Source organism: Melozone crissalis, unplaced genomic scaffold, assembly GCF_028551555.1.
Source record: "Melozone crissalis strain CALT ecotype California unplaced genomic scaffold, PUWL_Pcris_2 ptg000061l_1, whole genome shotgun sequence".
Taxonomy (NCBI): domain Eukaryota; kingdom Metazoa; phylum Chordata; class Aves; order Passeriformes; family Passerellidae; genus Melozone; species Melozone crissalis.
This window is the reverse complement of record NW_026535839.1, coordinates 11,606,660-11,621,418: the sequence shown is the minus strand read 5'-3', so window position 1 is coordinate 11,621,418 and position 14,759 is coordinate 11,606,660. Positions and strand designations below refer to the sequence as shown.

General features: G+C 40.3%; 1 protein-coding gene across 3 annotated transcripts in view; it reads right to left on the bottom strand.

The window, feature by feature from the left end:
- Window positions 1-11,778, bottom strand: part of GABRA1 (gamma-aminobutyric acid type A receptor subunit alpha1) — a 39,403-nt gene extending 27,625 nt beyond the window's left edge. The window contains exons 1-3 of one of the 3 annotated variants that reach the window (XM_054287633.1): window positions 11,393-11,778; window positions 9,049-9,136; window positions 5,264-5,376 (exon numbers count right to left, since the gene is read on the bottom strand). In XM_054287633.1, the coding sequence (XP_054143608.1) occupies window positions 5,264-5,376; window positions 9,049-9,122 (187 nt within the window). In that variant the 5' untranslated portion in view covers window positions 9,123-9,136; window positions 11,393-11,778. Of the gene's footprint in view, window positions 1-5,263; window positions 5,377-9,048; window positions 9,137-10,952; window positions 10,970-11,237; window positions 11,339-11,392 lie in introns of those variants that run through there. The other 2 variants (XM_054287634.1, XM_054287635.1) reach the window with 2 other exon arrangements.
- Between the last annotated feature and the right edge of the window lie 2,981 nt (window positions 11,779-14,759).

The window sequence follows — 14,759 nt, the reverse complement described above, 5'->3', positions numbered from 1 at the left end:
TGCCAATGAACAGCTCAAAGCTGCTCACATCCTACCTACCTCCCCACTCTTGTATTGAATCTATTTTCCTAGGGTTTTCTAAGGCTTTTTACAATTGCCTTTACACTAATCTGGTGCCTACAGAGTGGAAGAAAAGACCAAAATCAGCCCCCTCAATTTTACAAAGTCAAGGGTAGCATCTGGTCCTCCTTTACTTATGTGTATAATATGTAGAATAATGTGTAGGGGGGAGGTCTTTTCATTTAGAGTAGAATCATTTAAGTTTAACTTTTTATTATGCATACAAACAAAACCTTTATTTTCCCTAAACTTTATATTAGCCCAGATATGTAAAAAACCAACAATTTCCATTGGGACCTCAATAGCCAAGAGGAAATTTATGTTTATATATCATTTTCTCATACAGCTGAAACTTAAAATCTAATTCACATAATACCATGAGGTTCATTTCCCCATCCCTTCCACTCTGTGGAAGTAATGAATTGCCTGAGATGGACTGACATTCCACTTAAGGACAGCCCCACTCAATCTTGATAAACATCACACAGGAGCCATCAACAAATATCTTTTACTGACAGCATAAAATAAGTATAATTCTGTTCAATACTCAAGTTGATAATCGACTTGGGGTGATCTACTGAACATTCAACCCAACAGTAAAACCAAATTTAATTCAGGAAGATTCTGGTCTGTCAAATCAAACTCACTGTTGTTTGTTCTGCATCAACCTTTCTACTACAAAATCCCTTTCAAAGGGATAAGCCACATTTACCTTTATTCTGATTTAAAATGTCTCAGAGCATGTGGTATCCTTTAATTTTAGGGAGATGAGATGAAAATGGTAAAAGTCTTAGAAAATCTATAGCTGCCCCTGATTTCATGCAAATGAATCTCATCACCAAATACAACCTGCCCTAAGCAAGTCTTCCCCATCTCCCTGTGGCACTTCAAACCTGGTAGAAGAACTTATTTTTTCCACCCTTTTTTATTGCTCTTCCATTTTTTTTACCTCCCACTCTAGCCACAGTGCATTACTAGGAGAGATCACTAGACACTGAAATGCATTTTGCTACTTATTTCTGTTTGATCCTTTGGTTTTTCAAGGACTATGTATCTGAATAGAGATCAGCATCTTTATTATTTAGGCATTTTTGATCACCTCTAGTTCTACAGCCCAGGCAGTTTCCACAGAAAATTATGCCATTACCTCAGTGACTTCCCTCTGTTTTTGCCCCTAATGTCTGACATGATTTCCTCTTTTCAGCTTCAATATGTTACTCTCTGCAAATCCTCCTCCTTGCTTTTTGTAAATGATTATCCTCTCATAGAGTCAATAGGTGTCCTCCAGTATCATTCACAACATTTTTACATTCATTTTGGAAGTTCTGTTTTCCATGCATAAATAACTAAATGTAACTATTTGTTCATGTTTATGGATGGATACAACAGATGCTATTTCCTAGCAGTGTCTGCCTAAGTGACTAAGACCACATATGAAGGAGGCAAAACAAGTAAATAACATAATTTATATCAATAATTATTGATAAGAAGTGCAAATGTGCTAATGCATAATATGGTGTTGCATGCTCTTTTTAAAAATAATCAGACTAATTTTACCAATGATGCCATTTTTTGAATTACAAGCATATTCAATCACTATAATTTTTCCCTGTGGGTCACCAGCTCCACTGTATAATATTCTCGTTATAATATTCTGGTTAATGAGAAATAATTCTTTCTTTCCCCCTTGTTTAATGGCAAACTGCTCAGTGGTTCTCAATGAACTTCAGATATGGCCTTCTTGGGTTATCTGATGATAATTTCCATTCCCATAGTCTTTATGGAGCATCTATGACTTTTCCCTTTTGAAGTAATACCTCAAAAAAAGATGCAAAAAAAGGCAAGGGCAGAGTTAATTGTAATCTAGTACTTATTCTGTGCATGCTCAAAGAGTGATGCAAAATTCAACACCTTGAAATTTTTCCTTATCTTAATGCTCCACCTTTTACCCTGGCTTTTCCACGAATATATAGAACAGCTGCTACAATGAAATGTACAAAATGAATCTTTGCAATGGGATTTCTCCAGTAGGTTGTTCTTGGCTTCATGGTGCCTCATTGGCTACACCAGAGCACTTCTACCAAGCATTAAAACTGTTCACCACACTGACAGGATGTTTGCAAACTTGGGATTGAGAAATATCATCATGTCTATTTCAAAAAGGATTAATTTTCTCCTCTAAATAAGTAGAACCAAGATCAAGATCCAATCCCTTTCACAATTCATTACAATTTTTCAGTAACTAAATAGAGCTTTTCATCACTGAATTCATCATACATACACATAATGGCAAGGAAGGAAAACCACATAACCTTACTGAAGGAACTATCATTTACCTTTTATTCCATAGGCAAGAAAGAGATAAATTGGTTTATTTTCTGTTTCTGTGGGTGTACAGATTTGAAAACCTGCACTACAGGAGGAGTACACTGGGATAACCAGAGTTTTCTGCAATGTGCCCTTTTCTGTAAGAGACTCACCAGGCATTGTTTTACCTGAGCTGCTGGTTCTCAGAAGGCATAGAAAGAATAGAATAGACAGTTTTGGATGATTGGAAGAGTGCTCTAGTGCACTCAGGGATAGGCAGATGTACACTGTGCCTAACAGCATGAAATTTATCGACATAACACATAATGAGGTTCTCTGGCCTCTTAAATTCTCCGATAGCTACACCACAGCTAAAATGGAAGGAATTCATTTTAGAGCTAATTCTATATATCTAAAAATATTGTTACATTGGTAGATTTCTTAACTTTTGCTTCAGAGTGGATAAAAATTGTGTTCTGATCAAAATATTTAACCAGAAGCCATCACTGATGTTGGAAAGAAAAATGAAACCACTGCTTTTCCATGCATTTTAAAATTTCCAGTACCAAATCATGCTATGATGGAAGACTACTGAACTTCCAACTCCAAAACCCATGCTATATTTTATATATTGGTTTAGATTTGTCACTGAATATTTTTATGCATGGAACATTTCAGAATACATTTCCCCATTATACCGAGAATCTAACTTAGCTGTCAAAATTGAGTCATCCTGAGGTTCTTGACTCACATTTAGATACCTTAGAAAAAAGGTTCTGAAGATGTGAATTTCCACACCCTTTATTATAAAAGTTGCTATTAGGACTGAAAACATCAGCCTAGGTATTTTCCCCTAGTTTTTGCAATCTATAATAATCTATAATAATTTATAACTTTTAAATAATGTCTTATTCAATAATCAGAAGAGTTTCTATGCTTCTTACTATACTTGATTTCAAACATTAATTTACTGCTCACAATTTTAATCAGATGTGGGATTTTCTTTAAAGCCACGGTACTCTTCTTTCTAGTGTCCAAAGCTGACAAACATAAGAGAGAAATTTGCTGAACTGACACCATGAAAATATAGTATACTGTGCAGAAGAAAAATTTTAATTCAAGGTTCTTGGTTACAGGCAGGAACAGGCAACACAATTCAAAAAAGGAAGGATGCAAAGATAATTTAAGTTTCTCTAACCCTTAAGTAGAGAAACTACTCCAATCCTTCCCTCCCTCCATCCCATATTTCCCATCACTCATTGTTGCTTTCAAAATCCATGCACATTGCCATTTAACTTTGTGAACAGGTTAATTTCCTTTTTGTCAGGAGTAAGTTTTAACTGGACCAGACGATTCTTTCATGAGTAGACCTTTGAAGTCTGCATTCAGAAACATCTATATGAAGACACAGACATAGGAGCTGATACTGATATGTTTAGTTCTCTAAATTGCAATCAGAGAGCGAGAGAAAATCCTTTCCCTGCATCTCCCTTTGTTTTCCCTTCTAGTATCTGTTAAAAACATCATAATAGCTATAAAACTCATATAAGAAATCATCATATGCTCAGATTTTTCTTGTAGACATGTACCAGACTCAATCCCATTTATTTATTGCCTTCTGTGTTTTATTTACTGTGATAGAGTAGCTGACTGAACTCTACAGTTCCATTAAACAAAGAATAAAGGAACATTTATCTACCCTAGGTCAAGGGTTCACAAGAAAGCAGGCAATAATACTGGTAGATAAAAGTAAAAAATGACTCTTATTTTGTTGTCTATTACCTGAAGTGGCACACAAAGATTTATACACCAGGACATTTTTAAATGTGGTAATTAATACTTTTTAATCAGAATTTTATCTTTAGCCATTCCTCAAAATCAGTGAAGTCAATTTATTGAAGGGCCTGGCTCACAATTCAAGAACAGTTGCAGGATGGTAGCCTCAAACCACAGCATAACCTTACACGTAATTACCTTCCATTTCATCCAGAGGAGATGATAGAAGAATTCTTAATGTAATATCCCCTTATATTGCAGTTCCTCTGAGAGTGAGTACAGGAAAACACTCTGAACTATATTTCGTGGGATGGGTTGCTCTTTTTTATTTTATCTGAAGAGTCCAAAAGGAAAACAGAAAAAGGATGTCTGAAAGAAGTAAAGCCAACCTTTCCCTGTACTGGAAATAACAGATTTGTGCTTGTCCATTTAGAATTTCCATGTTTGTGAACAGTAAGCTTTTAAGACCCAATTTTGGGACCATGTCACACTAGAACAAATCAAAGACTGAACACAGAGATGTTGATGAAGACCAGCTTTTGTAACAATGCTTTTATAAAGACATAATTGCTATGTGGTTTTATGCCTCTCTCTGGATTCAGCACCAAGAGCAGAAGAAGAAAGAAGTTTTTATCAAACTGTGAAGAAAAAATGTTACAGGAAGAAATCCTTACATATCCAAGTAGGAAAAAAATCTTAAAAACTTCTCTGAGACAATCTGCTAGGATAGATTGATACTTTCGCTTTTAAAAAAACAAATCCTCATGAAAATAGTCATAGATATATGAGGCCTATTTAGGCCTCATTCATCAACTTGTCATTTGTCAGGTCACAGGTTGTATTTTTTATCTTCTATTCTTTATACATTCAAAGTTTTATTACCCATTCAGAGGCCTTCTTGAATTGTGAACCATTTTCTTCTTTAGGGTTTATGTGTGAGAAAACCAAGTATGCAAAAGACAGGGAAGGCATGGCTTTTGGGGGAAAAAAGCTGTATGTCAGCATTACTTTATGTGAATATATATACAGAATTAAAACAAGGATATTATGCAAAAAAATGATAATGTTTAAACTGACTTTTTATCTATCATGTAACACTGAAAATCATAATACAACACACCTCCCAGTCCTGGTCTCAACCGGTTGTCGTAGCCATCCAGAAGGCGATCCAATATTCTGGTGAACACTGTGGTGTTGTCTTTAAGTTCATCTTGTGATGAGGTTTGTCCATAGCTGAAATACACAACAGTTAGCACTGAAAAACAGTAATCCACCAATAACCTTAGAAAAAAGTAATTCCAAAATCCGTTTAATCTCGCTCATACAGGTTTAGGGTCACATAACCTCCTCTGCGTAACAAGATTTTAGTGCTTTGTAGAGTTCTTGCATGTTTATATTTTCTCCTTCAATTCTAAGATTTTTAGAATCATAAAAAATCAGTGCCCCTCCATAAATGGTGAAAAAATAGAATGCCAGTTCCTAATGTTTCTCTCATTACTCCTTAATGTTTATAAGGTGCTAATATGTGTTTTCCTCAGAAAAATGCTCATTTGTCAGCAAAGAGTAGGGTGTTTAATTCATAATAGCTCTAAATGGCATACAAAGAAAGATACAGTAATTTAATACACTGACAAGTACTGACAAAAATAGAGATATCTTCTTTTAAATACAGAAGTAGATTGAGTGAATGTACATTTTCATAGATCGAGATGTAATTTTGCTTTTATTTCTCGTTTTCCTCTAGCAGTTAAGATCTGGAGGAATATCTCCATCCCTGCCTTTCAAATACTTACAAAACCATCTGTTGATATGAAAATCTCTTGTGTGTATAAATCTTTCCTTATAGATCTCTATGTATATCTCTAACTCAGTCAAAGGTCCGAAATTTTACTTGAAGAAGGATAAAATTACAGCTCTTTGAACTCAGCTACCAAAATCTTGCTTCCATCAATACAAATCAGAATGAAATCCTTAGGCTTAATGGTTTCTGTCTGCTGTAGATGACACCAGAATCAACCTTTTTCTTAAATCTGAGACCTTTACCTAATACCCTGTCACAGATGATTCCCTTAATCATAGATTACACTTGTCTTAAATCCTAACCCTGCAGCAGTTTTTCATTCACTGCTGGGAAGACTTCCATTACAAACACGTGGAGTCATCAGGGATAAAAGCAAAAGTGCTGCTTTTCAAAACATCATTTTATTGCAGGCATTACTGCTGAACTGGAGCAACAGTGCAGCACCAGACACTTTGCTGAGGATCAGGTTTAGTGACAGAAGTGACTCTTCCACTGGCCAGCCTGTTTCCTGTTTGGGGTACATGGCTCTTGGTGCCCTGCCAGCCCTTCCTGCTCTAACCACTAAAGACCCTCTCAGCAGGAATATGGTACACAAAATGATCAGGTTCGGTTAAAATACCTATGAAATGCTTTTTTCTGTGAGCTGCATCAGTCAGACATCCTTTGTGTATCCCACACTTGTGTTCCACTTGGATCAAATACAGAGGGAAGGAGGAGGGATACCCTGTTCTTAGGTACCTGGAAGTGGTTCCAAGTTAAATTTGCAGAACAGTTTTGAGTATTTAACACTACAAATTTAGATCAGTTTCAGGACTGACATCCACAGAAGTCCTAACAATTTTTGGTTTATTTCTATAGGGTGGGATGTTTTAATGCATATAAATCATTATTTCTAATGAAAAAGCAAAATACCTAACAGTTTTTTAAAAATAGTATTAATTTCTTCTAACAATATCATACAACTTCATTTAATAAAAAGTAGGTTGATTTATATTTATTGATCATGCCTAAAACTGAATTTTAAGTCACAGACAATATTTTTTATGCTTCCTCTATCTTACCAAATAACAAGTTCTGCTGTCTCTAGCAAGCATTTTATCTTTTAAAGGATCTTTCCTCATACACCTTCCCCAGAATTTCAACACACGACCTTTAGTGGATGAAATTTTATATTAACACTCATTGTCAGAAAAAAAGCTGCTCTTCATACATATCTCAAGGATAGCAGAAGGTCACCAGTATTAAGGTGGAAAAAGGATACAGAACCACTTCAGAAATGTTACTGGGAAATAAATGAGGATGTTTGTGAGAGGCAGCAGGAAGATGGGCTGTAGGCAGCGCAGTTGTGCCCCACTCCCAGGTGGAAGTCCCATTCCTCAGTGCCCTCACCTGCTCTTCCCACCATCTTAGCCAAGGTAAAAGCACCGTGAGGTTTAAGTGACATGGGCACAACAGGAAGATTCTGAACATTTGTGCATATATGGAGTAGCTGTAACTCCAGAGGGATTGTGATTTTTCATTCAAAACACACATATTAAAATAGTCCTATTTGCTGGGCTTTTTTATGATAACAGGAGTGACATGGGAAGACTGTCTTCCTGTAAAAAAGACACCTTATCTAATTTATTAGTGGTGTTTTATCATAAAGCACTAACAGCACTCCAGAGGGAAAGCAAGGCAACTGACAACGACAAAATGGCTTGAAACCCCGAAATACTTCATGTAAGGTGTGCACATTTTGAAGAAAAAATTACTGCATGCAATTGTGTTTTCACATTAAACCCCAGTCTCATAAAAAACTGTGCACGGACTCCATCTACAGGTCATTATATTCCTGACACACCATTGGATTTCTAAACTCTGGTCCAATGTGTTTTAATTCTCACATTGACAATGCACATGCACCCATTACAGCTACAATAAATATATGTACACAGATATATGTGCAAATATCTATCGAATAAATGGGTTTTCACAAAATTCTCTAGCTATGTCAGATGAAGCACCTCAGGAATGCTTCAAATCTTAATATAGTATAAAAATAAAAGGTTTTTTTCCTAAAAGATTATTTGATATAGCAGCTGTTCTATGAATCACCCACTCTTATTTGTTTTTAAGGAAATGTTTGTGCAGATGAACCTTTGTCCATTACCACTCCACACAAATTTAAAATCTTCAAGGCAGTTAGAAAATAAGTTCCTCTAGAACTGTGAATGCCTAAGAAGACACTGTGGAGATCAAGGCACAAATAGATCTTTTAGAGATCACTATTGACAATAAAAATATTCTACTGCTTTCTGGTCATTAGGTAACATCATTGACAAGCACATTAATGTTTTTTATAATACAAAAATACATCTGAGAGTCTTCATAAATGTCTTCACTGAATTTTGAATTGCAGGCAGCACTTCAAGCATATTCCAAACTGCTTTACAGTCTCTGCTAATAGTTGTTTGATGAGGTGTTGTGTGGTTACAGATTTTTCTTAATACTAACATTATTTTTAGATTATGATTTCACCAAATATTCCACAAATACTCAGTGCTGAATGGTCTTTCAAATATAACTGTCATGGGCTTTGAGCTTACAAATTCTTCTTCATGCAAGCAGCCTCCCTTCAGCAGGAAGGTCTACTTCAGATTTTCAATACAACTACTAAGTTAGCATACAGTCCTGACTGACAAAGTTAAATTATGCCTCTGCTTGCAGGCACAACAAAGTTACTGAAAGCACTTAATATAGATTAAAAATAACCCTTTATTATACTTTTCTCCCCTCTGAAGAAACTTGTATTTCTGAGTAGTCATTATATAAGAATAGAAAAAATTGCACAGGTGTTTAAGAGGTAGATTAGTTTCAATTTGTTTTCAGAAAGCTTTTGCTTATTCTCTTCACCATATTGAACAAAAAAGTTTCATGCAAACAAACTGTAGTTTTCTTTTGAACTTCACTTAGATTAGTCGCAGTTATGTGGGACTTGACCAGGGATTAACTTCCCCCAATACACTTAGTGGTAGTGCAGCCCATGCAGTATTTGTCTTATGCTGCTACATTAAATTAAGGGCTCCTAAAATCTGTTGGTGCATTAAAAAATATCTCCCCACCTTTTCTCAGTGAGTGCATTGAGGAGGAGGCTCCAGGCCCAGAGGCAGTCACAAAGCACCAGGAATCTCTTCATGGTGGACTCTGGAACTAGAAGGAAAACAACCATTAACATCCCCCACATTAAAAAAGGTATTAAGTAAAAATCTGACATTGGAAACTTCTGCAGAATAATGTGATGTCAGACCATGACCTCACAAGAGTAGAGCTGATGCCATTCTGAATAAGGGTGCATGGCCTTGGCTGCTCTCCTGGTTACCTTTTACTTTTAGACCCACAGACCAAGGATGGGGTTTGTTTTGTGGTCAGGGTGTATTCTTTATGCATTACTCTTGAACTTTAGCAGAAACAGTTACAAGTAAAAGCTGCTGTCCCCAGACTCTGTGGCAATTCTTATTCAGTTTCCCCCTGGGTTGAAAGTGTGTCAAGGCACCTCCATTGCATTTCCAGATAACCAAGTGTAATTGCCTTTTTTGTTTGATTTGAACCAGCCTGAGCCCTTCCAAGCCTCTGGGAAGGTGTCACAGTGTGGTTGTGTGACTGAGGAGAGTGGTGCTTTCCTCACAACCACTGCTCTGCTTTGATGAGATGGAAGCAACTTTCTTCTAGAGACACAACAATCCACCTCTTCCCTTAAATACAGCATCAGAAAAGGACTAAAATGAGCAGATTCTAACTCTATGATCTGCTGCTACATAGGCTCACTTTAGGGCTAAAGGACACAATTCATAATGAAACCATGTGCTGACAACCTACACACCATCTCTCTCCTAAATCTCTACCAGTCTCTGAATGCTGCTAGGAAATGTTTCTGCATTAGCAGCCTTCTCCTCCTCTCCAAACATCTCCTGTACTCTCTCCAGACTTTACTGAGTTACTCTCAGTTTACCTTTGAGCAAGAAGTAATAAACTCAGAAAGTTTCTCCTGCTTTCTAATAAACTGTAAAATAAAAAGTTAGCTGATATTTGTGGCATCAGTGCTGCAGATTCAACTAACTGCCCAGGAGATGTTGCAGGTCCTTTTACATAGCAATTCGAAGTGTGCTGGAATACAGTCCATTTTTAGGATTCATTACATAAATAAGGTTAACAAATACGAAGCCTGTATTGGAATTGGAGGGGTTTTTGCATGCCTGAGAAAATGAAGCACTGTACATAGAAATGTTGTTGTAGCTTTAAATAAAGCTCCCCCAATTCACTGCACACTCTCAGGGACAATTTAAATCAATAAAACACCGTTACAAAGTGGTATGTGAGCAATGAGATATAATTAATGCGTTTATAGCCAGATGATCGGCAGATATGCATTGAATGGGGCTGAGCTAATCTGACTGGATAGGAACGAGCTGGCTGTGGCAGGAAAAGTGTGGATAGAGATCTTCAGGGACGACACTGCATCCTAACTTGCCCTGGAATCAGCCCCTTTACAAAGGGAAAGACAACATCTGTGGCTTCAAAAATCACCTTCCCCAGTCCTGCCAACTTCTGCCTTTGCAAAAGGCTCCTCGAGATGAAGAACGGAAAGTGAATTATTCTCAACTATTTTGATCTGTTGAGCTTCACGCTCGCTCCCCTTCTCCCAACAACACCCCCTGCTTCGATAAACCCATCCAGGCACAATAAATCCCGAAGAAGGAAAGTTTCTTGCAGCTGGAAAAAGCAAATGTTAATTATGGCTCTGAATGAGCGTTAGAGCCCAGCAGCCCCCGGCCTCCCCTGCCCGCACCGCCTGAGAAACCAGCGCCGGTTCTCCCATTCAAAATGGGAGCAAGAGCCACGCTTTGGGAGCGTTTCAGCAGCGCCCACTGGAGAAAAAAAAAAAAAAAAAAAAAAAAAAAAAGGGGGGGGGCACGACTCGAAACAAAATCGGGGGTAAAAGGGGGGCATTTGATGCATTTTGACTCACTGCGAGAGATTTGCTCCTCTCGGAGGCGTAAATCGAGACTTGTTTTCCTCCCGGCATTTCAACTTTGCATCCCCCGGCCCGGAGCATCCACCCCTCCCACCGCGCCCGCGGGAGGGAAAAACCCAAACCCAAAACCCAAACCCCTTCTGCGAGGGACCGGCGGAAATCAGTCCGCGCTAAAAAATAAATAAATAAGAGAACTGACAATGCCCATCGATCGCTGCGGATTTTCAGGCAGGAGAAATAGAGGGGAAAAAAGAAAAAATCCCCCCGATCCGGCGGTACCTGCGGACGGAGAGCAGAGGAGCCGCCCGCGCGCGGTGCCCGCAGCCGGGAGCGCCCGGAGCGCTGCGGGCGTGTGTCCGTGTGTGTCCGTGTGTGTCCGTGTGTGTCCGTGTGCCCGGGGGTGCCCGGGGGTGCGAGCCTGCAGCCGCCCTTACCGGAGCCCTCGGGCGCGGGTCCGCGGCGCCGCTGCCCTGCCGGGTGCCCGCCCGCCGGCGCGGAGGCTGCGCGGCTCCGGCTCCGCCGCTCACTCCGCCTCGGCCATCGCCGCCGCTGCTCCGCTCCGCTCCTCCGGGCTCGGCACCCGAATTTCTCTTCCCAATATTCCGACCGCCGCTATACAACAAAAGCTTTCTCTTTACCAAGACAGTAGTAATACGTCCCAGGGTAAACCGGATGTGAAATAGGCTGTGACTTCATGCCAGAGAGATTTTATTTTAGAAAGGAAGGTGGTACCAAGCTCTCATCTAGAGACCAATCCGCCCATTTTTTATATGCAGCACAATTTAACTTCCAGTGCTCTCGCCCTAATCCCTTTCTCTCTGGCTGCAGCCTCAAATCCTTCTACAATCTGCAGCATTATTATTACTGGGGGGGAGGCTGCGCGGCCGGGGGAGGCTGCGCTGAGCATCTTTAGGCACTCGCAGTTTACAAAACAGTCTATTTTAAGGGTCGTACATTAAAAATATAACCGATCTGCGTTAGCGTTCAACCTTTGCTCGACTATTTAGTCGCGGCATAAATATGAATGAAGGCTGGCCAGGGGTGTAAAGGATGCAGCACTACGCGCGTGTGCCTATAGACTGTGTGTGTACCTATAGGGACCAGGCGGCAGACCACGGCTCTAGGCAGGCAGACGGGCACAGAGATGCTGTGCAATACTAATTAAACGCAGGTAACGCATTTTGGGCGAGCCCCGTAGGAGATCGGCAGCAGGAGCAGGCGCTTCTCCCCCACTTCCACACGCCTTTAGCGGGCAGGCACCGCGTTACCCGGCGCGGTCCCGGGGCTCGGCCAGGCTGTGTTCGGGGGCTGCCAGCCCCTGCTCGCTGTCCCGCTGTCCCTCGGGGCCCCGCCGGGCACCGGAGCCGGGACATTCCAGCCCCGGCAGAGCCCGCGGAGCGCCCGCTCGGTCCCACGGCCGGGGAGCTGCGGGAGCCCCGCGGAGAGCGCGGTGCTGCCCTACCCTGCCAGCCCTGCCCTGCCCTACCCTGCCCTACCCTGCTCTGCCCTCCCTACCCTGCTCTGCCCTGCCCTACCCTGCTCTGCCCTCCCTACCCTGCTCTGCCCTGCCCTGGCTGTCCTGCCCTGCCCTGTCCTGCCCCAGCCGTGGGACACACGGACACAGTGCTGCCCCGCACCAATGTCACTTCAACCCCCACGCACACCTCCTCCCTCGGATGGGAGCCAGCCCGGCACTTGTGCGGAGAGCAAGGGGAAAGTTGGATGCATCAGGTCCGGGGCGGTGTCGGTGTGCGGGGAGCGCGGGCAGCGCTCACCTGCCCAGCGCAGGCTGCCGTGCCTTCAGCTTTATTTAGCCCGAGGCGCCTCTCACGGCTCCAAGCCTTCTGCAGAGGGATCAGGCTCTGCTGCCACGAGCACGGCGTGGTCAGCTGTCCTTGCTCTGGTTAATGGAAAGATAAAATGAAGTCCTTCGTCAACAGTAGCTCTTCCTTATAAAGCACTACCAGCATTTGTGGGGGGAAAATTTTTTTCCTTATATCATATGCACCTACTGGATTTGAAATACCATCTGCTTTCCCTCTTCTCCTTTCAACGCCATCACTGATTCAGTTTCTCTTCCTTCCTATGATGCTGCTCCAAGGAAGATCAAAATCCATATATCTTGTCAGAGATAACCTGAACTGATATCTTATATTGCAGTTACGCTATCTGTTGCAAACTTTATCCAGATTTTTAAATGAAATATTGCACATTCTGTGCATCCTCATGAAATGCATTATCTGTTTGTAACAGCACAAGAAGATTTTGATTTGACCCAAGAAACCAATGACATTCATAGCTAAGGCTGGCAATAATTTCCAAGGTGGCAGTCATTTTGGATAAGTGCCTGATATAACAGTCCAAACACTGCAATGATTTTCCTAAGCACAAGGAAAACTGAAATTTTGTTTATCAAAGTCCCCTGGTGCACCAAGTTACCCAGTCATTATGATCAGCCCTGAATAGCCACAGGTTATTTTAAAAGCTTGCAATGAACCTTGTGCTTAGTTTCTTGGCATTTCCAATGTGGTTCATCTCATTTTGATTCAAGGCTGTTAGCAGTGCACAGAAAAGTAGGGAACAGAAAAACCTACCCACTTCCCAAGGAAATGATAAGTAGCAACTTTTCAAATCACTATTGCATAGACTTAGTCTTGGTGGCTAGAGGGATTTTTTCAGATATGCAACATTTTCACCTTCATTTGCTCTTAGCTAACACAATTTACTGGTTTTGTTCTTCCACTGAAGTACAAGAGAACTTTGCTTAAGCAACAAGTAAACTGAGGTAAACTCAGCTGAGTTTACAAAAACAACAGAATGAATTTTTATTGAAGTACATGGATATTTTGTGGCTGTAAAACCACTGAGATCCCTTCCCCTGTCAATAAGGAATTAATTGCATTCTTAAAATGACTTTAAACTATTTTTTCTAGATTAATGATATATATTTACAAAAATAATTAAATATTCAACGGAGCTTTGATATTTCGTTTTGTCCTTCATTATTCATGAACAAGGAGGTTGTAAGTATATTTGCTCTGTGTTTGTCATAGGCAGCTGGACAGACAGATGGGCTGAAAGGTGGGTGACTGAATGGACAGAGATTCATGTACCTCTGTGCACTAAAATCTGAGCACTTGGAAAGCTGAGGCAGCTCCAGAGCCCATGAGACACAGCCTTGCATCTTATAGTTTTCTTGACTTATTTTAATTAGTATATAAACAATGGTAACTGGTTTTAGTTTACTGAAGTGTCAAGGGTTACACATGATGTTCTTTGCCTTTTTGCCTCCATGGACACAATTGCTGTGTGCCAAAGGATTTTATATTTTCCTGAGTTCTCACTGGGTGAAAATATTGACCTAAAATCGGAAGTTGCTCATTCTCTCTCAAATTCGCATCTGCTCAGAAAGTAGGACAAAACTATTTTTCCTCCATGGCTGAGATTCCTGTCCATCAGTGCTCACATGTAACCCAGATTTTATCTTTTCCTTTCAAAAGCTGTTATCGCAGTTATCATGTCATTCCATAGTAAACGCTAAAAATATTTGGATGTAATCAAACAAATAGGCTGGTTTATGGGTTATGTTATCAAAACAACTGCTTAAAAAAATAAAAGAAAATACAAATTGTTTTTACCAGCAAAAGTGCTCTTTTGAAGGAAAAAAACTGTCTTGCAATTCTTACTTTTTTCCTTTTCCATTTGAATTCCACTGACCCAATCGAAACATGACCAGGGGTAATGCATTTATCAAACAAGTCCAGCTGTGGATTTCAGGCACCTAACTTAAGAGAATGTCTT